Source organism: Ahaetulla prasina, chromosome 7 (genome assembly GCF_028640845.1).
Source record: "Ahaetulla prasina isolate Xishuangbanna chromosome 7, ASM2864084v1, whole genome shotgun sequence".
NCBI classification, from domain to species: Eukaryota; Metazoa; Chordata; class Lepidosauria; order Squamata; family Colubridae; genus Ahaetulla; species Ahaetulla prasina.
In genome coordinates, this window is record NC_080545.1 from 66,636,023 (window position 1) to 66,663,439 (window position 27,417).

General features: G+C 36.6%; 2 protein-coding genes across 5 annotated transcripts in view; one reads left to right on the forward strand and one right to left on the reverse strand.

Annotated features, from left to right (window-relative positions):
- ENTHD1 (ENTH domain containing 1) overlaps positions 1–27,417 on the forward strand; it is a 182,548-nt gene that overhangs the window by 50,904 nt on the left and 104,227 nt on the right. The gene's annotated exons all lie outside the window — the stretch shown is intronic.
- GRAP2 (GRB2 related adaptor protein 2) overlaps positions 1–27,417 on the reverse strand; it is a 79,002-nt gene that overhangs the window by 6,541 nt on the left and 45,044 nt on the right. For all 4 annotated transcript variants that reach the window (XM_058190421.1, XM_058190423.1, XM_058190422.1 and 1 more), the window contains exons 5-8: positions 22,155–22,341; positions 10,071–10,193; positions 7,189–7,296; positions 2,986–5,192 (exon numbers count right to left, since the gene is read on the reverse strand). In XM_058190421.1, coding sequence (XP_058046404.1) covers positions 5,016–5,192; positions 7,189–7,296; positions 10,071–10,193; positions 22,155–22,341 — 595 coding nt within the window. In that variant the 3' untranslated portion in view covers positions 2,986–5,015. The remainder of the gene's footprint in view (positions 1–2,985; positions 5,193–7,188; positions 7,297–10,070; positions 10,194–22,154; positions 22,342–27,417) is intronic.

The following is a 27,417-nucleotide window of genomic DNA, read 5'->3' on the forward strand; positions in this document are numbered from 1 at the left end:
CTTATGCTTATATATATGCTAATATATAGTATAGTTATTTTGTGCTTATGCTTATATATACTGTTGTGACAAAATAAAATAAAATAAAATAAAATAAATAAAAAAGATGTAAAAAAAATATCAGACCAAGATAAACTACTTAGATTTCCCCCCACCACACCTTTAATATAACATATAAGCTGTGCAATTCAATTGAAAAACAAACAGACCTTTTTTTTGGGGGGGGGGAATAAAAATAAAAAAACTTACAATAATGTGGTTGCATAAGTGTGCACACCCTTCAAATCTGCTGCTTTAAAGAATCTTCTCAAAGTCAATGTGTTTGCTTAAAAGGCACCATTTTTTTCAGGTTCAAACAAACATCTAAGGAAGTTGGGCTTCTTTAATGAATAGTGAAGAGCCATGCTTGTGTGAAGTCCAAAGAATTTTTAATTGTTTTCAAAATATGCTCAGCTCTACAATTTGTGTTTATTCAGAGTATGGCAGAATAAGTTCAGCAGGAACTGGAAATCACTAAGGTTGGGAAACCCTGTCTTAGAGATTGACCACCCCTTTTCTTATCCAATCACAATAAAAACAAAAATGACACCATGCAAAAACAATAAAACTATAGTTTTTTTAGAAATGTTATAAAGAATCACTAAATAATTTAATATATCAAACTAACTTAATACCTAAACATTGCCTCAATAATATTTATATATGTACATATTATATTTATTCTATTTAAAAATCTCTATCTTTCAAGGTGGATTACATTAAAAAAATACATATAAGAAAATAAATACAATCCATTGGCATCAACATCCATTGGCATCAATCTGCAGTTTATAAACATTAAAAATAAGGATGCAACTCAAAATAAGAGCAGTCCAATAAGTTAGTCATCAAAAAACTGAAGTCCCCCTCCCTCAAGATTTCCTAACAGTGAACCCTGATTAAGGTCTAATGTATACTGTATAAGAAGAGAAAGCCTATCAAGAAATGACCAAATATATATATTCACAGTCTGGAACCGAAATCGGGGGAAAAGTCTTCCATTGGGGATAATATCAATCTGCAGTTTGTGAGAAGGTAGCAAAGAGGACTAATAGAGTTTCTTCTATTTTTACTTATCCCGATCACTGCATGTGCACAGTAAAACTCGATCTATGTACTACTCTTAATAATAATGTGGTTTGTTTGGTTTTAGTTTGTGCAATCTATTAATTTAGCCATTACAGTTTGTAAACTGAGAGAAGAGAATATCTATAGCTCAAAATTGAACTGTGAGATCTGAGCTTGGTTGTTTTCTTGCAATTATTACATTTCCAAATTGGATAACATGATAATAATTTGTGGCTTACTCAGTAAGCCATGGTTAAACAAATTATGAGTTAACATAATGAATGAACTTGATTTGTGTATAATGGTAAGTATCCAGCACTGAATGATCCTTAAACTTGAGGGTAGCACCTCCTTCAGAAGCAATGTATGCAGGATTTGCGTGTGTTAGGGGCTGAAGTTCTATAAAAGGGTATAAAGGTAAAGGTAAAGGTTCCCCTCGCACATATGTGCTAGTCGTTCCCGACTCTAGGGGGCGGTGCTCAACTCTGTTTCAAAGCTGAATAGTCTGAAGACGTCTTTGTGGTCATGTGGCCGGCATGACTAAACACCAAAGTCGCATGGAACACAGTTATCTTCCCACCAAAGGTGATCCCTATTTTTCTACTTGCATTTTTTACATGCTTTCGAACTGCTGGCTGGCAGAAGCTGGGACAAGTCACAGGAGCTCACCCCGTTACACGGCACTAGGGATTCAAACTGCTGAACTGACCTTTTGATCGACAAGCTCAGCGTCTTAGCCACTGAGCCACCACATTCCTTTTATAAAAGGGTAGGGAAGGACAAATTTCTGAGACAATGTCTACCTTCCTCCCTAACAAAGCCATAAAGCACTGTTACCCAGGTATGTTGGGTTTACACAGGTTACAGAATTCCTAATCAATGTTACAGAAAGCTTTTTTAGCTGGGAATTCTTGAAGTCTTAATCCCAACATAGCAGGACACCACTAGTTTGGGGAAGATAGCACTAGTTTTCTGCCTAAGCAAGGGGGTTGGACTAGAAGACCTCCAAGGTCTCTTGCAACTCTTGTTATTCTGTTCTATATTCTATATATTCTATATTCTAAGACTGCTTTAATGTTAGGATTAACATTCAGCCCGTAGGTATTTGTAAACTGCAGTAGGATATAATACATTTTTGTATGAGGATTTGCACTCACTTGCAGAACAGACAATTGATATTCAGCAATAGTTTGGAGAAGACGGGACATACTGTAGGTAGAATGCGTTAGAAATATTTATTCAGTCAAAAAACAATAAAGAAGCTGAACTGGAGCTAATGTTCCTTATCATATAGTGGGACATTTAGGCAAGGTATTCTACATTTTTTAATTGGCTACTTATGAAGTTTTAATGAGTGGAAAGTTGTCTTTTGCCTTTTGCAATAACTTATACATTATCCTTTGTAACATTTTGGAGCATTATTTCTTCTTAATGCATGCAATATTTTGACTCTATATTTTGCATTTAAATTCATTGTGAGTCCTCTATTTGTCTGCTTCCTGTAGTAGCTGATATCTACATTTACAGTTATTTCCAGTTGCTGCTTCTATTAATGTAAATGGAATCTTTTATGTTTCATGGAAATGAGGCCACTTCAAAAAGCTTTTACTTACATTAAAGACTCTTCTGACAGTGAAAGGAATGGGCAGTGGTTTGTCAGCATTGATAAATATTGTTTACCATGATGATATTGTATTTGTACTTTTAAAAATAATTTTTTTAAAACATCAGGATGATTTGGCTGAAATAAGTCATTCAGAACATTCAGTTACCATTCACAAAAGATTTCTAGTTATCTATTTTTACATAATTATTTTTAAAGTCAGTTAAACTAGTCATCAGAATTACAGTAAAGTAAGTATTCAAATATTACCTTACCTGGGAGCCAAAATGGGGTACATGGGGACCCCTGGAAGGGACAGGGAGAGGCAGGGCCAGTCAGCAATTTAACTATCGGTTGGCCAAATCGGCCCAAACCTGCTGAATCCCACCACTGTATATAATGCTTTTGTAAAGTTGAGTTACAAGCTTGATCCAAGTTGTTTTTGAGGAAGTGGAAGGTTTCAACACTACCAGAAAATGTTCCACCCAGATTTTGCTACAGCAGGGGTAAATATATTTCCTTGCATACAAAGTATTTTTTAAAAAAACAACAACTACAACATATTGGTATTTGTACAGAAGTACAGAATCCAGGGCCTATTCAAATAATGTTTGTGTGTACAAGAGGAGAGGAGGACAGAAAGAAACCTTAAGTAGGATGGATTACGGCCTACTCTAAGTGGGCTAAGAAAATATAGGTGATACAATTAGAATACATAGCCCTGTCATGCTACCCATTTAAAATCATCATATCCAAACAAGGCTAATGTGAAGAAGGGTGGTATATTTTGGGAATCTAGATTGCTAAAACATTAATTTTTTATTCTATACTGTTTTTCTATAAACCACTCCATTCTTTATATACCTTCCATTGGAGCATCTCTTACCAGCCTAGGAGAACTTATTCAGGAACCACAACAAAATAATAAATGTACGATGGTAAAAAAATTGACATGAACAGTTTATGTAAATATAATTACTGATAAATATTTTTCTTGTCATATGAGCTTGACTTCACTTGGGAGGAGACAGGACGAACCTTGGATTAATAGTTTACGACCAATAGCATATTTATTGTAATTGAATTTCTAATATTCTTTGAAGGAAGTTATTACTATCAGATATAAAGTTGAGACATGTTTACTTTGCAGATTTGCCCTGTGAATCAGCTGTGGAGCTATGTGATGTTAAGTAAGAGGCATTATTAGCATAGTGGCTACAGTTCAAATTCTACAACTGATTGCTTGTTCTTTCCATGTATCAGGAAGTAGAAATTTACTCTAAAATGAAACATTTGCTCCAGTTCCAGGGCAAAATGTTAATATTCTCAGGCCTTTGGTCAGTGAAATAAGCATGTATACTTTACAATATTTGGAAGAACAATCAGAGCAATTTTGCAAGCTTTCTTACTAGAAATTTATAATCTTATAAGAAGTAGGGAATCAGAGTATGGAAAGACAGTTCAAACCAAGATAGAAAGAGCACTGTATTCTTCTCAACTGTGCTGCATTCAGAAAACTGAATGCAAATGATAGGTGTACAGATCAACAAATTGAATATTATTTAAATATTTTTTTGGATTTTGTTCTGTTTTGTTTCCTTTTTAAAAAATTAAAAGTTCTGCATGTACATTTGCACAATTAAATATAGGTAGTTTTTGACTTACAACAGTTCATTTAGTGACTGCTTGAAGTTACAATGGCACTGAAAAAAAGGAACTTATTATTATTTTTCACATTTATAACTGTTGCAGCATCCCCACAGATACGTGATCAAAATTCAGTCACTTGGCAATTGGTTCATATTTATGATGGTTGCCAGGGTTATGTGATCACCTTTTGGGACCTTCTGGCAAGCAAAGTCAGTGGAGAAACCAGGTTTATTTAGCAACCATGTTACTAATTTAACAACTGCAGTGACTTAATGACTGTGGCAAGAAAATGGGGCAAAACCCACTTAACAACTGTTAAGCAATAGAAATTTTGAGCTTAGTTATGGTTGTAAGTTGAGGACTAGCTATATATTTTAATCTACTTTCTAAAATTTTAAAAGTACTGAATGAATTTGAGCGTTTAACAGTGCTCCAAAAAGGACTTTTCTGCTATAATGTTTCAAACGAATCAAAGCTGTCCATAGCCCAGTGCTTCCTGAACATGTGAGCTGCAAAAAAGGTGGTGTGTTTGAACAATAATTAATAGTAGTTAAGATTGTGGAGCTATGAACATTAACCAGACATTTTAAGAGTATCTTCTATTTATACAATGGCATATTCTTATTAAACCCCCATGAGAAACAGTGGCGATTTACTAGTTAATTGGCTGCACATAGTTGGCAGGAAAGAGTCCAAGCGTTCCATGTAAACAACCTTTCCACCAATGTTCATCAGAGTTGTCGAGGACTTCTATGACGTCTCCAGTGCAGAATCCTAGTTCATCGCCCTCTGCCGCCTCAAAATCATACAAGGCCCGGACCCATTTTGGCCTCTGGCAATAAAGAGAAAGAAATGCATTAGCCACCAATACAAATCTTAGAAATTATAGTGAAATTTGCTATCACCAAATCATAATGACCTAACTTCTTGTAATTTAGATATGTCGTACTTTATCCACCTCATAAATTGTTCATTTCTCCATCCCATCAATGTTTTCCCTTAAAAAAACCCGTGGACCTCAGATTATTTTCTTACCCACCTGCCTGTTTTGTGTTCCATATTTCTAATTTCTTTAATTTCTGATGACTGTGCCAGGATGCCCTTGTAAGTTTGAAAACACAGGCAGTTACAGAAAAAGAAAACAATCTAAACTCTTTAGAATTACCTGTACACTAGCGTGTAGATTTTGAAGTAAAAAGTATAGAAAAATCCAGAGCAGATAAAATTGAGGTGGAATGAGACAGCATAGTTCTGATGCTGGGAAAGAGTGGGTTAATGAGAAAAAATAGATTATGGTATAGTGACAGTCAAGTTAGGCAAGAAAAAATTTCTTGGGCCATGCTGTAGTTAAACAAGTATGTAGAGAAAGAAAAAATAGCAGTTCAGAAAAGACAGTATAAGAACAGAGGTTTCAATAATTTATATCTATTTGTATAGCTTTAATGGAAGTATATAGATGCTTGGTTACTATGTACATAAACATTTAGTCACAAGAATAATTGTAATTACATTTTACACTAGGCTGTCATAATAATAAACAGCACTGTATTTAATTTCTTAGCTTTCTATGTGTCTGGCTTTACCCACACTCTGATACTTCTAAAGATTATATAACACATTAGCATTTTGCTTTATAGTATGTCGGTTGCAAGGTTTCTCCTAGCAAGATGGATTGGCACTTATGGATACAAAATGTACTGATATGTAGATTTGTTGTAAAAATAAAAACTAAGACTTTACCAAAGAATTCCAGCAGAGGGATCCACAGATTGTGATAAAAGAAATCACAGCACAGATTAAAAATAGGTAGAGCTTCAATCACACTGTCATGGCTGCCAGAATGATGTTTTCCATCATTTTTGGATGGGGAAGGAGAGTAACTGATAGATTTGTCATTAGGCTGCTTACAACTAGAGGTAGTCATCAACCACAATTGAGCACCAGATTTCTGTTGCTAAGTGAAACGTTTGTTAAGTGAGTTTTGCCCCATTTTACAACCTTTTTTTGCCACAGTTGTTAAGTGAATGCACTGCAATTGTTAAGTTAGTAACATGGTTTTTAAGTGAATCTTGCTTCTCCATTGGCTTTGCTTATTAAAAGATCACAAAAGGTACCGATAATTGCATAACCCTGGAACACTGCAACCTTCATAAATATAAACCAGTTGCCAAGCATCTGAATTTTGATCACATGACCATGGAGATGCTGCAACAGTCATAAGTGTGAAAAACAGTGATAAATCACTTTTTTCAGTGCCATAACTTCAAATGGTCACTAAGTGAACTATTGTACGTCAAGGGCTACTTCTTTGTGAGCACTTGTTCTAATTAACAAAGTTAATTGACAGAAACCACAGAGTTGTCTTTAGGCATATTGGTCTTCATAGGCTCCATAATATGTTATAAACCAAAGGTCATGATACACACACCCAGCTATTTCTGGGTTGAAGGCTGTGCTTGTTATTTAAGAGCTGTACTGGGTTGCACCAAAAGATAGTGTGTGGGATCAAGACAGTAACTAAGATTGACTTTATTTACACTTAAAATAAATTAAAATAATATAATTAAAATGCATACCCATCGATTATTTAAATTACTTCAATATTGAAATTATTAAATACCTCCCATCACATTGTATTGCTGTTTCTTAGCCATTTTGGAAGTTCCTGAGAGCTTCCCCTAAGCTTTCCATTTTGCTTAATGTCATTTTTCTCTTCCAGTGACATGCATAGAAAAATTAAATTCATCTATTTTTAAAAAAATCAAACTTGAGCTGTATTACCTGTCAAACTTAATTCTCTCTCTGAAAAAAAGATGAGTGTACAGTACCTGTACTTGTTGTGCTGGATCAGTGTGTCTCCGGAACATAGATGTTACACTTGATTCTCTACAATCCTTTGGCCGATCTTGAATATCCAAGCTTCTGCCATGTCTATTCTACGAAGTAAAAAATATATAACATTATCAGTATTTATATGATCCAACATGGAATTCAAATTTTCATGAACACCTATTAATATTAATAGCTATTGCAGTAAACATATAGTGATTTTTATATAGTGTAGTGACAGGGTTAGTTACATTCTATTTATTGTTATAATTATTAATAACAATATAGAGTGACAGGTATTTCAAAGATAGGATAACAATTTAACCTCAATTATATCAACTTTATTTTTTAAACCAAATTGTTTAAATGTCATATGAGTTAATATCAGGCTCAAAGAACCTAGTCCACATGCAAAGGGTTCAGAATTACTGATTGTAATCAAGCATATGCATACAATTTTTCTCAAACTAACATTTGCACCTTGGTTAAACTAGAGGAGGTTCAAGGGGGATTGGAATTTGTTCTCTTGTAGAGACCCTAAACTGATTCCTTTCTTGACTCCTCCCCTTGGCTCTGCAAGTCTTCTCTTACAGTTAATGCCACGAACTGTGGGGAGGAAGGAGAGCAAGAGGGAAAATGAAAGTAAGTGCTGTATCTCTTCAAGACGCTGCTTCAAGGTCACCCGGCATACCAGCTGCATACCAACTTGTACTTGGACTTCTGTTATGAAAATATCCTGCTGGAACCTGATTGGTTCCATGGGGGTGGGTAATGGGAGGAGGTCAAGGAAGGGAAAAGTTGAATTTAGGAATTTTGACACAGGATTCTCAGTTCTGGCTTAATGTCAGACTTGCCACAGTTTAAACTAAATAGAAACGATCCTTTACTTCATTTGTTGAGAAAGATATAGTTTTATTAGAAGTCAAGTGTAATGCAGTAATGCTTCACCTGTTCACTGAGGCCTGTGAACGAGCGAAGCAGTGGAAAGAAGGAACTCCTGAAGGTGAGCAAGGAAGGGTCCAGCTTCAAAGAACGCCCATTGGGGTGTTTCTGTTGCAGTAGAAGGGTTACTGAGCAGCCAACTACATGCACTCCCAACCGAGGCCTCACCAAGCATGTTCCACCTAAGAGAGGAGAAGCTACAACCAAATCCAAGACCGTGACAAATGAAGGAGATAAAACCAAAGATTCTCATTATGCTTTAGCAAGAAGGAAAATGGCCCAATGAAAATCCAGAAGCCGGAGGAGGAGCACGGCAGCAGGACAACAAGCCAAGACACTCTGAATTTTATTTATATGCATCATTACTATAAATATCACATAAATAAGCTAGAAAAAATTCAAAAAGGAAATGTTCAAATGTTCAAAAATGTTTTATTTTTGAACAAAGCTCTATATTGATAATGTTATGCCTAAAAATTATAAAATACCTAAAGATTATGTTTGTATGTCAGTTTGGGCCATTTTTCATCATGTCTAGCCATAATGTAAAGTCATGCAAATCATCACTATCCTCCAATAGAACATAGAGATCAGAAGGCATCTACTTAAAGTCTTAAAAACAGGAGCCAAATGTCAAAGAAATACATGTAGAATAATTCTGAACTAAGAAATTAGCTAACTTGAATGGAGCTCACAGTTTATAAACATAAAAAACCATTTCTATTTATAAATTTTCTTGATTAAATTTAATTTTATTTATTTAAATCAAATTGGACACTGCCAACTCCAACTAACTCTGGGTGGTTTACAAACAGTAACAAAAAAGCCTGTACAAACCCCAGATGAGGGCATCTGGATATAATATAAACAGAAAACAAAAATAGCAAACACACTCAAGCGGCCCCATCTATTTCACAGCAAGGCCTGGGAGAACAACAAGATCTGCAAGGCTTTTACGGGACAGCAACAGAATGGAAGCCAAACAGACCAGCCACCAGCACAGTTTGTAGAACAAAGGTGTCATGTAGTCATACTGAGGCATGCCCATCACCCCTCAAACATTTATGTTCTGGACCACCTGAAGCTTCTGAATGGTTTTCATGTAAAATACATTGCAGTAGCCAAGTCTTCAGGTGACTAGAGCATGATTGACTATTTGAAGGGCCTCCTGATCCAGAAGATGGAGCTGAGGGAAGTCTCCCTTGGCCATAGCTGCCATTTCTTTTTGAGCTGTAATTCCAAAAAGACCTTCAGATTGTGCATCATTCTTGAGCTGGGAAGTGCTTCTCCATTCAAGAGTATAGACGGAAAGTCCTTGGATCCCCAATATCCACAGCTACTCAGGCTTTGTAGGATTGAATCACTCAGTTCTTCCCCAACCAAGTAGTTTCCAAGTAGTCAAGAGCCTCATTTGGCTAGTCTAAAGTCAAAAGATATAACTGGGTATCATCAACATAGTGATGATGATACTGAACATCAGACCCCTCTTCTAATGGCTTCATGCAGACATTAAACAAGAACGGACAATATTAAGGTCACTTCACATCATAGGGTTTAGGGGACAATCTTTTCTTGCTTGCTAACACTGACTGGAGCCATGAAAGAAGAATGAAAGTAATCATAAAATGGTGTCCCTGCAGATGGTTCATAAGGATACGATGGTTAGTGGTGTCAAAAACTGCTGAAAGATCAAAAAACACCAGGATGGATGCATCATCTCTATCCTGGCTCTACAAGAGGTCATCAGTAAAGGTAACCAAGGCTATCTTGGTGCCAAATCCCAACTGAAAACTGATTGAAACATATCTACTGTAGATAAGTTTGTGATAGGTAATCATTTTTATTGTTGTTATTGTTAAAAATTCTGAGAAACAAATCCTTCTTGATATATCACATAGAACTAGATCTATTTTTTGACTGCCACTGATCATTGTATTACCTGCTTATGATGCCAAGATGCAAAAGGGTCCTCATATTTATTGTGCTCTGATGGTCTTGCATCTTTTATTGATGGATGGAGTGCTTCCTGCTCCTTTTTATATTGGTTCTTATCACATGCTTCCTGGAAAGAAACAAGTTTTCCTTGTTACACTGCATATTTATTCATAAGTAGTCCTTCCCATAAATGATGTCCCTTGTTTTTCAAATTAGATTTTTTTGGGGTATGTTTTCCCAGAGTCACCAACACATGAATCTATGATTCAACAAAAAGCAACAAAGAGTAAGGTCATATTAAGAAACTGGTTTGCTCAAGCATAATTTTTTGTGGACTAGGAAAGCTTTTTAAAAAGCTGTATTAATGTGACTAGTCCCATTTATCAGTATGCAAACTGTTAAGGCAGCCATGCTATTTCTAGCATTTCAAGAGGCTTTCTGTGTTTTCCCTTCCAAACAAAAATCTGAGCTGTAGTTCTTCATTACTTTTTTACTTTCTAAGACATTTTTGGGACTTTGGGATCCAGAAACATTATTGGAAGTAAAAGATTATATTTGAGAGCGGTATTCTCTTTTGCAGCATGTTACTTTCCCAAAGGAAAAATTCAGGCTGAAAAAATATGTACACCCTTACATATTCTTTACGTGGAATGTCAGAACTGTGAATCAAGGCAATTTGATGGTGTCCAAGTAAAAATGTCAAGATTGAACATTGACTTTCTGGGAATCAGTCAATTGAAATGGACTGGAATGGGTCACTTTTTATCAGAGGAGCAATATATCCACTGCAAAGAAGCAAAATGAGAGTGGCACTGGAGTAGCTGTCATTATTATTGATATTTGTTTAGGTTACAATAAAAAATGATATCAAGAGCTCAGTATTGAGTCAAAGGCAAAAAAATCAGAATGACAATGATCCACATCTATATTCTAACTACACATGCTAAGGGAAGAGAAATTAATTCTGTGATGACATGTGAACCTTGCCCACAAGCATTTAAATAAATAATCACATGAATTCCTGGCAACTAGAATGCTAAGGCTGGAAATAAAATAGCATCTGGAAATCATGGGAAAATTTGGCTTCAGAGTATAAAGGGAAGCTGAAGATGAATAAGATCCTTTGAAGAAAATTCAATATTTATAGCAAATATGGGATGGCAGTACTTGCAACTGAATATATCCCTGTCTTGGAGGATAGCATTTGACAAATCATAAAGGATTTCCCTTCTACTACTTCACCTGCTGATCTTTTCCCCTCCTTTCTTTATGTTATTTTTCTATCCCATTTCCTGTCCTACATTATTGCTTGATGAATTGTTCTTTAACTATTGGTAGCTTTCTTGTTTCATTTAAGAACATTGTTTATACTTTGCTTAAAAAAACCCTCCTGGATTCTTCTTTGTGCTCAAATTACCAGCTTGTGCCCTTTTTAATAAATATAATAAATATATTTATATAATATTTATATATAATATTTTCATTTGCAAGGATCAGATCCAGACCCAGACCAACATAGGGATCATTTTTTTAAACCTCTGCTTTACATAAAGATGAAAAGTTACTTAAATACTAATTGACTAGAATCTTTATTCATATTACATATAACAATCACACAGAATATACTCAAGTCATTTGAAGCCTGCCCTAAAATAATTTGGAAAGCTGTTTTAGGAAATGACCAGGCTGAGCCTATGGAAGAAGGTGGGGTAAAACGCATCATCAGTCTTGAGGCCCTTTGCACCTACAAGAGATCTAAATCCAGCCCACCTTGAATTCTGTTGAATCTTATCTACCCCCAATTTGCTTTGACTGTTAGTAGTTCAGATTCTTGTAGAAAGCTTAAGCTTGCAATAAATCTATATATTCATTTGAATGCCTGCATGATTTCCCATGCTTGACAGCTGTATTGTGAAATACTGTGAATCCATTTGTTAAAACTTCCTTATTGGGTTGCAAGAATTGTTCTGGCAACAGAAAGGTTGTTTATCTTTGTTTCCATCTAGAGGTCCTCTGGAGTTTTGCTAGTCAAATATGGTAACCCTACATTACTATCATCTGAAATTGACAGCAAGCAGTGAGGTTTACCAAAACAGCAATAAAAATCTTCAGTTCCAACTGAACTGCATATATTACAAAAAAGTATCTGCTTGTAGAGTTGCATAACTATTTTATCTTTAAAATCAAATATTTGTTTTAGTGTATTCATAGCACATATATTTATGAATTGCTTTTTTAATTAAAAAGGAACTAATTATTTCATGTAGCAACTTGCTGCAATGTCCATATAAAAGGGAAACATGTCTCAAAACACATTGAGTAATGGTTGCGTTATTTTCTTTTAAATCATGCTCTTTCCAGAAAAATCCCAGAAGCCGTTTTTTTCTAAGCTCATGCACTTTATGTTTAGACATCTCTGTCAATCTTATAAACTGAGAGAGTAGCTCTACAAATTCGTATACTTTATGCCATTCTGCAAATAATGGAATTGAAGATTCCAACTTTTTGTTGATTTGGATTTATTTAGCTTTATAAGCCTTTCAGTCATGTTTTATGCCTGATTTCACTTTGGTGTTTAAACCTGTTGGCACACATTTATACAAATATAAGTTCATTGCTAATTAGTAAAAAAAGGATTTTTATAATGCTGGTAAATAATTCAAAACCACGGAGATTTTATGTCTAAAACACTGAATAATTTCTTTTCATTGTAATAAAAAGGTACTAAGAAAGAGAACAAAACATTAAAACAGAATTCAGAATATGCATTCTAATTTATATTGGATTCTCTCCTAGGACTTTCTTTTTTTAATTTTTCTTTTAAAAAAAGAGTTGTGTCCAGGGTAAACTTATTTACTTCATTGAATGACTGGAACCAGTCTTTCTAGCATGAGCTGAAATAATAGTCTGGAATCTCTCCAAAATAACCTATTTTCTTTTTCCTTTTATGCTTTAAGTATCAGTATACTGAAAAACACGCCTTTGTTGCAAACCTCAAATCCTTCTTAGGTGGATTGCTTTATGAATAAATACAAATGACGTGTTCCACAATTATTTTTCCCCCAGGTGGAAGTATACTTTGTATGTTAAGTTAAAGAGGAGAAACCCTTTTTTCTAAAGGTCAATTGCAGCATTCCACTATTCTTTTAATGTATTTATGAATCACTGTGTTCCTTTACTCTCTTCAATCATATAGTATGTGTGACTTCCTTCCTTTTTATTTTGCTGAAAGTTCCCATGTTGTGTAATCCTGCTACATCACATTGGTTTCCCTGGGTTTTTCTTTTCTTTTTTTATCTTTCATACTCAACACAAATAAATAATTGCAATCATTTATTCATTTTATCTGATTTCTATCTCACCTTTCCTTTGAAGCAGGCTAATTAAAGGAACTAATACTAACTCTGAATTTTTTTAAATTCAATTTTATTTCACCCAGAGAATCAAAGTTGTGTTTTGTCATTCTGTATAGTCCCTGAAACTTTTTCCTGAGAATGAGTTGAGTTCTTCAATTACTTACTAATGGAGTGGAATGCCGAAGCAACTCCCCAGGAACAGAGAAAGTTGTCTTCCCTTATATGAAGTCAAGCTGTGTATCTGCCTGGTATTGTTTACTGTGACAATGGTTTTCCATTGCTCAGACATATGTGTTTCCCATCCTCAACTGCCTGATTTTTTAACAAGAGGTACCAAGGATTGGACCAGAAATTATCAGCATGTAATGCTGATTTGACACAATGTGCTGCTAACTGTAACTCTAGAGCACGGATGTTAAACTCGATTGCATCAGGGCCGAATCGGATCATGACGTATCGTGACATTTTTTGCCTTTGCGGAGCTGGGGTGGGGGTAGCCTGTGCGTGACTTATCCGGCCTGCGGTCCGCCAGTTTGACAGGCCTGCTAGAGGAATTATTCTGTAGCTATTTTAAGACATTCTGTTGTATGGAAAGAATAAATACAAATAATCTAGACAGCTTAGATTTTACTCCTGCATCTGTCCTACAGCCAGCCGCAGGCTCTCTTTCAAACTGTTCACAGGTATAAACAGTTGGTTTGTATTTCTGACAAATGTATCTGACAGTAGTTGAACATAAATTCAAAGAATATTTCATGGACTTGAATCTGATTCTATTTGATATAAGCTCTCATTACATACATTAGGCCCCAATCATGGCCTAAATAGTCAGCCTGCATTATAATACATGCAGCTGCCCAGCCAGTCTAAATGCAAGAGAGTTATCTAAGTCTGAATAAATATGCATCCTGAGACTTTCTATTTACAGGTAGTCTTCGATTTACAATAGTTCATTTAGTGACCGTTCAAAGTTACAACATCACTGAAAAAAAGTGACTTATGATCATTTTTCACACTTATGGCCATTGTAGCATGCCCATGTTCGCGTGATTTACATGCAGATGCTTGACAACTGACTCATAGATATGACGGTTGCAGTGTCCCAGAGTCATGTGATCCTCTTTTGAGAATTTCTGACAAGCAAAGCCAATGGGAAAACCAGATTCAATTAACAATCACGTTTCTAATTTAACAATTGCAGTGATTCACTTAACAAATGTCGCAAGAAAAGTCGTAAAAGGGGGCAAAACTCACTTAACAAATTTCTCACTTAACAACATAAATTTTGGGCTCAACGTGGTTGTAAGTTGAGGACTACCTGTATTCAGGAGATTCTCCCAGTATCTCACTGTAATAAAGAACATGTGATGTTCTTTAAAAATTAAAAGCAGAATCTCAGATAAATGGAGCAAATATTGCTATGCCTAGCGGGGAAAGATCTTTTTCTCTATATGTGTCCAACATCTCAATTTTTGCTAAAACCTATGATTGCAAATAAATGTTTAAATACAAACATCTCTTTAACCATTCTGTTTGGAATTACCCTCAAAAGTTTGGGAGCTTCAGGAAAAGAAGCAGAAAATGTTGCTTTGGGGTCCAGACTGTTTCCTAAGAAATCAGTAACTATTTTAGGCTGAATGTACTTTAAATTTTAAATTGTTAGCAGTATGGGCAAAAGTCCATTATTCTTACATCTCTATCCAGTAATTATGTGCTTTATAACAGCCTGGAAGGATACATCACATATGTTCCAGAAGATCTTAGTATTTTCTTCTTTTAACACAATAATAATGGAGGGGTTTGTGATGCTGTCATAAGACTGAGAGCTATGTTGGCAGTAGAGTATTCTACTACGGTATACGGGTCATTCATGCCAGACAAGTCTTAATGGAAGAATCAGACTAAATGTATCCATCAGCCTATTTAATATGGTAAGAAAACAGAAAAAAATCTTATACTGGATCAGTCATCATCTAGGTCAGCAAGAGTCACATTTGTTTACACTCAAATATCACTGAACATTAATAAACAGATCAAAGGTGATTCATTACCAGAAATAAAATATTCAGGGATGCAGAACTGGAAGAGATTCAGAAAAATGGTGAAAATGGAATTCCCACCAAAAATAGTACAACAGCAGAAGAAACTCAGATAACAATAATAGCTAATATAAAGAAAAAAACTTATATGAACTACAGAAACAATAAATAAGAGAATTAATAACCACACAATCCAAACTGAAACTGAAACAAACTGAACTGATACCTTGAGAAGAATTAAAAGAGAAAATTATGGCACATGCAGAATTACTAGAAAGACAAAGATTGCCAGCATTGAAAATAGTGTCCCCAAAAGATCTGACAGCAATAATAAAGGATATGAATATGCATACAATGATTAAATTAACATATATTGAACAGACCAACCAGATTGCCAGCTGTAAAACTGTGCTGGTTATAGAAGAACTGGGTATCAGATTTAGAACACAAAAACCAAAAACATGTTCAATCTCAAAGTGGAAGATCAGACTGGAGGCCAAGATACAGAAATTAAGATCAGATGTGAGTAATTTAAAGAACACAAAAGAACTAAAATTGAAGAATGTAATGATTAAGACAAGCCTAATAAAAAACATTGACTTAGCACCAGAAAAATTGAAGAAGCTTTGTAAAGCATAAGCAACAAATAACAGCAATAGCAGGGAAAAATTGAATGCTATGAGGCATGGAACATTCAATTTAAGCAGAATCAGCTATTTAATCAAACCAGAGATGATTCTACCAAAGTATAAATGGCAAAAGAAATTCTGAAAGTGGAAAACCAAAGAAAAAGGAAACAACCCAAAATCTATGTGAAACTCAAAAAGACTATAATAAAAATGCTGGATGAAGAAAAAATGTGAAGATAAATTTAGTAAAATTCAAATGGAAAATCTAATAATAATAGCAGAAATGGTTAAAAATCAAGTGAAAATGATTAAAAACTGGATATATCCTGAAAATGATTAATTGCATTGCTTTTGGCCCAAACATCTGAGTAGCTTACATTCAATTATAGCTAAATAGCTTAATGAAGCCTTGCATAAAGGAAACATCAACAAGTGGTTAATAACTTATCTGGCAAAACTTATTTGATTCAAAAATGATAGGTCAATAACATGCTTGCCTACAATGTTTAAACTATTCATAGGGATAATAACAGACAATATCCAATATTATTTAGGAGAAAATAACATACTTCAGGCATAACATAAAAGAAATAAAAGGAAAAGCAGAGGTACAAATGATCAACTTCTGATTAATAAAATGATTTTGGACAATTACAAAAGGAAAAAAAACTCCACCCAACCCAGTTTAACTGGCTTTTGCTCTGTATTGACTATAAAATGGCATTTGATTCATTACACATAGTTGGATCATCAATGTTTGGAAACTGGCATCTGTACAAACATTAAGAATGTTTATGGAAAAATAATGAAGCAGTGGAAGACAGAATTGTTGGAAATAAAAAAATATGGCTTTATCAACACTAGGAGAGGCATCTTCCAGAGTGATTCATTATCACCCTTCTTTGTCATTGGTATGACCCCAATTTTATTGATTTTCAAGAAAACAAATCTTGGCTACAATAAATGCTAATAAAATCTCACCTTTCTTTTATATGGATGGTCTGAAATTGAAATCTTGATTTTAACTGCTCAAGAGCAAACTATTTGTACCAATGCAAACAAGGTCAGAATGGAAAATGATTCAAAGTGCAGAGTATGCAAAGAAGAAACAGATCATAAACTCAGCTTGTGCAAGAAGATTGCACAAACTGATTATAAACAGCTACATAACGCAGTTGACAGAATGTTTTACTGGAATATCTGTAAAAATTATCATGTGCCAGTAATGAATTATTGATGGGAACACAGAGTAGAAAAAGTAATTGACAATGAGTAGGTTAAAATATTGCGGGTTGTCTTTTTTTTTATAACACCAGATTTAACAGGTGGAAAGATGAAAATATGGATAATAGATGTAGCAATTTCCAAGAGATAGTAGAATGGAAAATAAATAATTTGAGAAGATCACAAAATATTTTTTCATGATCTGGAAATTGAAGCTGAAAGATTATGGTATAAACTGGCCATGGCAATTCTAGCAGTTACTGACATAATTGCACACCGAAAAAATCTTGGATGTCACTTATAGAATCTGTGCATTTTCAAAATTTTCATCTGTCAATTGCAGAAGGTTACATTGCTTGGATCTGCACATATACAACAGTGAAAAATTATTATGACATTCTAAGTTTATTTATTTTGTCACATAGTATATATAAGCATAAGTATGAAATAACTATACAATATATAAGCATATATATGAGTATTAGTATGTAATAACTATATTAATTGGATATAACAAAAGGAAACAATAGGACAGGAACGGTAGGCACGTTTGTGCTCTTATGCACGCCCCTTACAGACCTCTTAGGAATGGGGTGAGGTCAATAGTAGACAGTTTTTGGTTGAAGCTCTAGGGATTTTGGGAAGAGACCATAGAGTCAGGTAGTGTATTCCAAGCATTAACAATTCTATTATTGAAGTCATATTTTAAGTTCTTGGAAAGGACTTCATACAGATGACGGCCAACACCAGCAAAAGAATGGGCAGCTGTGACTTCACATTGTTGTGAACAAATAATAAAGACAAAGTATTACAGAGGGAACACACAAATAAAACTCACATGCAAAGCAGATAGCAATAAGCTCTGGCAATGGCTAAGAGCAGGAACGTTGAAGAAAGAGACAGCGGGATTAATTCAGGGGGGCTGCACAAGATCAAGCCTTAAGAACAAAGCCAGAATTGAGTAGATAGCAAAAGACAGCAAATACCGCATCTTCAAAGAAGCCAAAGAAGCCGAAGAAGCCTAGTCTGCTGTTGCAAGATCACATAGAGTGACTACAAACGATGTCATAATGACATAGCAACAATTGTGCATTGGAATATCTGCAAGAAATATTTATTTATTATTTATTATTTATAGAGCCGTGGTAGCACAATGTTTCGAATGCATTACTGTGGGATACTTCTGCTGACTGCCAGCTGCCATCAGTTTGGCAGATTGAATCTCACCAGTCTCAAGGTTGACTCAGCCTTCCATCCTTCTGAGGTGGGTAAAATGGGGACCCAGATTGTTAGGGGCAATATGCTGACTCTGTAAACCGCTTAGAGAGGGTTTTGAAGCACGGTTGAAGTGCTATATAAGTCTAAGTGCTATTGCTAGTGTTAAGTGCTATTATTAAATTTATTTGCGGCCCATCTTGTGTCAAATAACATTTGGTTGAAAGCAAGAACTAGTGGGACTACAAAATAGACAAAGTAATATAAAATGAAGAAGCTAAGATGCTCTGGGACTTTAGACTTCAAACAGAAAATAACACCACAGTTTTAACAATTGTTGATAAGAAAGACAAAAAAGTCTAGATGTGGACATGGCAATACCTGGAGACCGCAGAATAGAAGAGAAAGAACTGGAGAAAATAACAAAATACAAAGACCTGCAAATAGATGTAAAACAATTGTGGCAAAATAAAGCAAAGTTAATGCCAATAGTAAAATCCCAAAACTTCTAGACATTACTCGAACACTGTTGGCATTGACAAAATCATCATCAGTCAATTGCAAAAGTCAGCCTTATTTGGAACAGCTTACATCTTGTGACAATAGCTTTAACATCAAATACCTAACCCAGGTCCTAGAAAAAAATGCCAAATCCAATCAAACTTCTGTCTGACTGAGATTAATTATCATCATTAAAAAAGAAAGAAAAGAGAAGAATAACATCTTGCGATCAACATAGTGCATTACACTGACAGTTGATTTCATCAAACCAGATCCAACTTGTTAAACAATGAAAGTTTGCATTTTTTATTTTTAAAATTAAAAAGAATTCTTACTGTTTATAAATAATGAAGTTCTGGTTTAGTTCATCTGGTTTAGTTCATCAATGACTTGCCTGCAGAAGTTGTGAATGCTCCAACACTGGAAATTTTTAAGAAAATGTTGGATAACCATCTGACTGAGATGGTGTAGGGTTTCCTGCCTGGGCAGGGGGTTGGACTAGAAGGCCTCCAAGGTCCCTTCCAACTCTGTTGTTATATTATATCATCTCTTATCAAATTGATCTATCTCCCAAAATGGGAAAGGAAGGCTTAAAACCTCTAGTCACATGCCTTTACACTACAAGACAAGGAGTTTGCATTACAGGATTGTTTCATTTCCCCCTGTTATTGCCAGCAATACAATTTGGATGGTCAAGACCCTTTTTCTTATAGAGAAAGAATAGTAAGTAGGGAGTCTGGAAGTTGAGTCATAACAACTGGACTTCTTTTCATATTGGTTCAAAACAATTCACTGCTCATCTAATTAGCTTCTTCAGCCTGTGGAAGTTGGTTGTGGGGGGGAACCTATATACAGTGGTGGGATTCAGCCAGTTCGCACCTATTCGGGAGAACCGGTTTTTAACTTTCTAAGCAGTTTGGAGACTTGGTTGTTGGAAGAAATCTTATTTTGTTTTTTTCCACTTTACAGGGCTAATCCTGTAAGGAAGGCAGGCAGGAAAGCAACATTCTGGTGTCGTTTCTAGACTAATCTTTATTGCATTGCTTACAGAAACTGCCTCTCCAGTTAACGCTGTTACAATGTAATAAGGGTTACATTGTGAGTAATGTTGAGTTGGCCATGCCCACATGGTCACATGACCACCGAGCCACGCCTACCCTGCTGGTCATTAGGGCAGAGAACCAGTTGTAAAATTATTTGAATCCCACCAATGCCTATATATGTCCTCCAGGGAGATTTCATTTTTCATCTAATATGGATAGGCTCATTAGGTGAATAGGCAAAGAGTCATTGGGATGTAAATGTTCCAACTTTTAAGTCCTTTACCCTAGGTGGGTCTTAAGTGTGGCAAACCTGGTGAACCTGTGAAGATGTCTTAATCTTCCTGGAACTGATGAAAGAGCAGCATAAAAAATGGGGGCCAGGTTGTGTCTGAGGCCTCCACCTCTGTCGAGGGAAAGATTTTCCACTTTGGCCTAAGTAGATTTCTCCAATTCTTTCTCAGACCAAATATCTTCCCTATCCAAAATGTGAACATTGTTGTCCTCAAAAGAGTGTCCTTTTTCATCTAAATGAAGATGTACCATTTTGATTCTGATCCTGTGATGTTGCTTCTCCTGTTCTGGGCCATCCTCTTGTGTAAGTAAAGGCAGCTTGGTTTCTCCAGTGTAGAGCTCTGAACACTCCTCACTGCGCTGGATTGTATATACATCATTACTCTTCTTATGTTTTGGTCTCCACTCTTTAGGGTGGATAAGCCACTTTCTCAATGTGTTGATGGGCTTGAAAAACACAGCTATGTGATGTTTCCCAAATATCTGTTTTAGCATCTCTGATACACCAGCTGTGTAAAGAATGACCAGATTATTCTTTTGATTCTGATACCAGCTCTGTCTGCCATTTTATGTTGAATCCAGACACGTCATTTAATAAATACCCAATTTGGATACCCACAGGTCTTAAAAGCTGTCCATAGTTGCCTGTTTTCCTTCTTTTGGGCCTTGCTGGAGTGGGGATGTTTTCTGCCCTGTGAGGAAGTATCATGATAAGGTTGGTGGGAGTCAGAGCAGGTATTGGTCTCTCTGTGTGGGTTTTCTTTAGATCTCTATTTCTAGGTTGTCACAGGTCCCAGTCAATGCTGGATGCCAAAGAGGTCATAATAACACATAGATCAATGAAACAGCATTTTCCCTTTTGTATTTTGTGATATTTTTTTTGCTTATTACTGCCACTGAATGTTTCTGGATTCTGCTGCTAAAGGGAGTCTAAATTTGATGTTTGTTTCACTCATATGGTTAACAAAATCTTCTGACATATCATTTACCTTTTTTTCAAATAGCTGTAACCACATGGTTCCTGTAATTGGTATTAATTTATCACTTCACTACACATCATTTTTGGAACCTCCTACAATCCATTGCTTCACCTAAGTATAAAGAATACCAGAGTTGGAAGGGATTGTGTAGATCTTCTATCTAGTCCAAACCCCTGCTTGAACAGGAGACCATATACTGTTCTGAACAAATGGCTGTTCAATCTCTTCTTAAAAACCTCCAATGATGGAGCACCTACAATTTCTGGAGGCAAGCTGTTCCACTGATTAATTGTTCTCGCTCTCAGGAAATTTCTCTTTAATTCTAGGTTGGATTTCTCTTTTTAAGCTTCCATCTGTTACTTCTTGTCCTACCCTCAGGTGCTTTGGAGAATAGGCTGACCCACTCTTCTCTGTGACAGTTCCTCAAGTACTGTAAGACTGCTATCATATCTGGCCTAGTTTTTCCCTTCGTTAAGACTAGACAGAACTGCTCATCATATTTTAACCCCCAGTCCCCTAAACATTGCTTTTCTGTGAATTCTTTCTAGAGTCTCATCATCTTTTTTGTACCGTGGTGTCCAAAACTGAACACCATAGTCCAAGTGTCATTTAATTTAATGCCACTCGGGAGCCCTGTGTTAAGGCTTCTATAAAGAATTGATGAAAGGAGGAAGAACCAACTAGAAACAACGAAAGAAAAAGTTGATGGGGTGGCTAATTTCATGGCAAAAGTCACCTTACTGGCTTACAAGTTTTACAAACCTTACTGGATTACATTTTTTTCCCTTCTACTCTATCATAAAAACTGACCTCTCTAAGGTTTACTTGTGATCCTTTCTTGGTTTCTTCTCTTAGAAAAATCTGTTTGTTTTTGGAGATGGAAACATTCTTGTAATACTCCACAAGTTTGTTTAGTGATTGAAACTTTTCACTCCATAGAAAATAATTGCTGTTTGTGTCCTTCATCACTTTAAAATGCTGGACATCCTCTTCATGCCTGGATACCAAGGGAGAATACAAAACATTTGGCAATCCAATCTAATTTTAAAGTTGCATTATTCTAATTGTACTCTGTATTAACTTTTACAAATTGGCATGGTTTAGATAAAAAACATTTGAATTATTTGAGAAAATATTTATAATTATTATTCTATATCATTCTTCATAAATGGTTCCAGATGGTTTATGTTTTAAAGTTTTAAATGCACTAAATGTATTAAAGTTAATGCCATTCACATTAAAACATATTAAATAGTTTGCATTTTAAACAATTAAATTATTGAAAGCCTAGCAGAAAAGAAAGGTCTGTAGAAGCCTAATATCTGCACACCGAATATTCCACAGTCTGGGGATGATGACTGGGAAGGTCCAGTCTCAAGTCACCACTAGAAAAGCTGGTGGTTCTGATTCTGGAGATGGATTAATGAGTGATGAGATTATATAAAAAAAGACATTTTCTCAGATAACTGAGGCCTAAGCTAAAGTGACCAGACGTCCCGCTTTTGGCGGGACAGTCCCGCTTTTTAAAAATTTGTCCCGCGTTCCGTGGCGTTCTAAAAAAGCCTCGCCAGCACAGCCAATGGGAGGGAGGGAGGGATGGACAGGCAAGTCACGGGTGGACAGCTTTCCAGGGCACTCTGCATGGCCTTGGGGGCCTCTCGCCCGCATCTGGGGTAGGGTGGCTCTAAAGTCGCAGGAGGGGCTCCACTGGAGCGGGGGTCGCGTGCTACTCCACCCACCCACCTACTCACTCCGGTGGATGCACCGCTTTCCAAGTTTGGGGGGTGGGTGGGAAGGAAGCTGGCCATCATTCCCCAGGCTTACCAACTCGACGGATCACTCCCGGGGGTCCTCTGGCCGCCTCCAACCTTGCGCCTGGTCTTCATGGCACAGCATCAGCCGCGGCGGGGCAGGACAGGCAGGGAACTTTTAAGCGGAGTGGAGGCGACCCCGCCCCGTCGCACCTGCGGGCAGGACACACCCCCTGCGACCCAGATAGACCCCCCCTTTCCCTTCCTCCCTCCCCGCTGCCGCCCTTCCCAAACAGGGTGAGGAGAAGGGTTTTTTTTGAGAGCATCCAGACAGCTGGGCAGGGGTCTCCCTGGGCTGAGCTGGGGAGGGGAGCCGAGCCCTGCTGGGCTGGGGGCTGCGCGGCCGTAGAAAAGTGTATTGATGCTCTTGCGGGCATGGCTCAGTAGCAGCCCCATCTCGCCTAGGGAAGATCCAGGTTGGCACGGGTCTCAGCCGTCTCCACTTGACGCTGCCAAGCTGGTTTTCCTTGGAAACTCACATTCCAAAAAGGACCTTGGAGGTCTTCTAGCCCAACCCTCTGCTCAAGCAGAAGACCCTACACAATTGTGGACAAATGTCTGTCCAGTCTCTTCTTGAAAGCAGAGGTGAAATCCAGCAGGTTCTGGAGAACCGGTAGCAGAAATTTTGAGTAGTTTGGAGAACAGGCAAATACTACTGGCACCAGAGAGGGGTGGGAATGGGGATTTTGCAACATCCTTCCCCCAGGAGCGGGGAGGGAATGGAGATTTTGCAGTATCCTTCCCCTGGAGTGGGGAGGGAATGAAGATTTTGCAGTAACCTTCCTCTGGAGTGGGGAGGGAATGGGGATTTTGCAGTATCCTTCCCCTGCCAAGCCCACCAAGCCATGCCCACAGAACCAGTAGTAAAAAAATTTAGAACCCCCCCTGCCCCCCCCAGGTCAATGGTGTCCCACTTTACCAATGTTAAAATCTGGTCACTATAGCCTAAGCTATTTAGGATCTTAAAGGTGATAGTCAGCCCCTCAGTTGGTGTGGGGTAGAAAGGAAAGATCTGCTCAGAAGACTATTTTGTTCAGCACCTCATGGCTTTCCACTCTCTCCATTCCTCTTTACCATGAAACCACTTGGGGAAATCATCCATTAGAGCCATGGTGGCGCAATGGTTAGAATGCAGTACTGTAGACTACTTCTGCTGTCTGCCAGCTACCACCAGTTTGGCAGTTCGAATCTCAACAGGCCCAAGGTTGACTCAGCCTTCCATCCTTCCAAGGTGGGTAAAATGAGGACCCAGATTGTTGGGTTAGAGAGGGCTGTAAAGCAGTGAATTGGTATATAAGTCTAAGTGCTATTGCTATTAGTATGAGGTCTGGTATCAGAGTGACGATACCCAGCTATACATCTTGCAGGTACATTGAATTGGTTTGGATAGAGTGGAACAGATTTTGACTGAATCTTTCCAAGAAGGAATAACTTTGGATTTATAGACTTAACAATCCCAAAGAAATACAATTTTTGACTTTGAATGAAATTGTGTTCCCTATTCAGGTGATTTTTATTTATTTATATTCCATACTTCTTAACCACCCATTTCCCTCAGACTGACAGTTTGGATGTTGTTTATTCAATTGTTATCTGACCGGCCATTGAAAATAGTCATTCTAGAGTGCTGCCCGCATTCTTTGGAATTGTTTCCCTTGAAGATTCAGTCTGCTCCTGTCTTCCTAAGCTTTAGGACAGCAGTCAAGATTTGATTGTTCAGTCTAGTCCACTATGAAAGTATGTTGTGAAGGAAAGTTGGAGTCCAGCAGATGCACCTCTGCATTTTTTGTTAATTTTTGTTTATATTTGAGGGAAATACTCATTATTTTTGTGGGGACTTCATTTATTCTTCATTTTGCGGTAGTAAGTAAGACTGCACTTAGGACTGGGGCGATCTGAATTCTAGTGTGCCTTAGCTACAAAGGCAGATGAATGGCCTCGGGTCACACTCTCAGCCCTAAGAAGCAGCCATGATAAACCACTTCCAAAAATATTGCCTAAAAAAACAGCAGTGAATATATGATTTGACCATTCATTCCATTTTCTTAATTAAATCTTATGCAAACTTATAGCAAGTTATTTGGGTAAGATTTGGACAACAGAAATCTAGACGACCACTAGATGGCAGAAAAGAATTAGACTCTGAAAAAATGATAATTTCTCTGTTGCCATATTGTGGTTATCTTGATTTTTGCAGCTGGGTTACAGTAGCCCTCTGCTTCCACATGAGGATTTAATTATTTGACTTTGTAATGATGCTAAGATGCTTTTGTTTTTTAACTATGATTTTAAAATGTTATAGTAGCTTGAGCTTCATACAGGTCTAAGGTTGAAGGGGTAGGTTCAAACATCATATTATGTAGAAATAAATAACATTGTAGCATGCACATACTCTTTTTACACTTGGAAGCATGCCCTTGTTTCTGTGCATTTTATCTTTATACAAGAAAAGTCCTTTATGGAAGGAAAAAGAATTGATTCACAGTATTATTGATCATGTTTGGGAACATTTGAAAGACTTTAAAACTTAGTTCTTGAAAAAAACGTTCTGTCTGAAATCCTGGAAGTTCCATCTCATAAGTTTATGAAACCATGATAATAGCTTCTTCCTTTTTGTTGTTCCTTTATACATTTTTTTGACTGACACTTGCATAACATAGCAGGGCGTCAGCCAGTCTAGTGGTTAAGCCACCAGTCCAGAAAGTGGGACATAGTGAGTTCAAGACCTGCTTCAGCCATGAAAGCCAGCTGGGTGGCTTTGGGCCTCTCATACACTCTCTCAGCCCAGATCACGTTGTGGAGAAAATAGGAGGAAGGTGTGTTGGATATATTCCCCACCTTTAGATATTTTTAAAAATAATAAAGTTCCACAGATTCCAACCATCCATAAACATAATTCAGTCAAGCACCTACTTAAATATGGAATTATTGGGCTGTATTTGCTTGATGTAAAGCATCTTTCTCAAATTTTCCTTGTGGGTTTCTCAGCTGTTCCAGTCTGAAATAGGTATAGGTAATTTCCACCCCACTGGTTTCACCAAGATAGGGGTAAAACTGTTTTATCAAGCTCTATCTATTTGAAATAATAAGGCTACTAAATTTAGACTGCAAAAATCTGGATGCTTATTAGATGGGAACAAAGACATTTTCACAGTCATCTGGTGGCTGTTTGGATTTTTGTAGTCCTGATATGATAACCCCAGAAGTAAGCACTGTGATCATGTATAAATCTGAATTAATAACATTGCAGTATTGCCACTGATAAATTATCTACTCAGCTATTTTGATTTAGTGAAAAACTACTTTCTGGCATCTCACAAAAATGTGAGTCTAGATAATAGCTTTTTATTCCTGTACAGGTACCAACGTAGAATGTTTGTAATACAATTACTCATGCTTTGTGAATGGTCTTAGTGAATTTTTTTACTATTACTACTGCGTGTGTGCCTTCAAGTCAGTTTTTAACTCCTGGAGACTGCCTGGACTAGTCCTTGCAGTTTTCTTGGCAAGGTTTATCAGAAGTGGCTTTCTGTTGTCACCCATATTCTCCTGGAGAAAATGGCGTCATGCCTAAGGCAGCACTAGAATTCGACTCTCCCAGTTTCTAGTCTGGTTGCCTTAACCTCTACACCAAACTGGTTCTTGTAAATTATTTTACATGCAATGTAATGTTAATTTTCCCAGTTTGTGTTTAATCTCCACCTAAAAATTGCATCCTTCCTCTGGCAAATTAGAGAGTATCCTGCAAATGCAGGATGTTTCATGCAATAAAGGAATAAAAGTTAAATCACAATATATTTTTTTATATAGCAAATTGAATAGAATTCTATATTACATTGTCTGCAATAGATTAATGCAAGTAAATTCATGGAAAGATTTAGTTTTAAAATATTTGTAAGCTTCTACCTGTTTGTTTTGAACTGTTTTTCTGATTTAGGACTGTTTTGTATCTGCTTTTGGTATTTTTGGTAAAATCCTATATAACTTTACTTAAGGGAAACTCCATTGAGTGATTTACTTCTCAATAAGTAACGCATACTTACTACTCAATTAAAATGTATTGGATTTTATTAGTAACTTTTGTAAACAGCCTCTTCCAAACTGGAAGATTAATATATTTTAAAAACTAGATTGAAAAAACAACTGTTGCAGGCCATCCAGAGGCCATTATGATGATACCGAGCATACCTTGAAATTAACAAATGGCTATTGCATACACAGAACAAAATACTCATTTTAAGATAACTATCAAATAAAGCCCT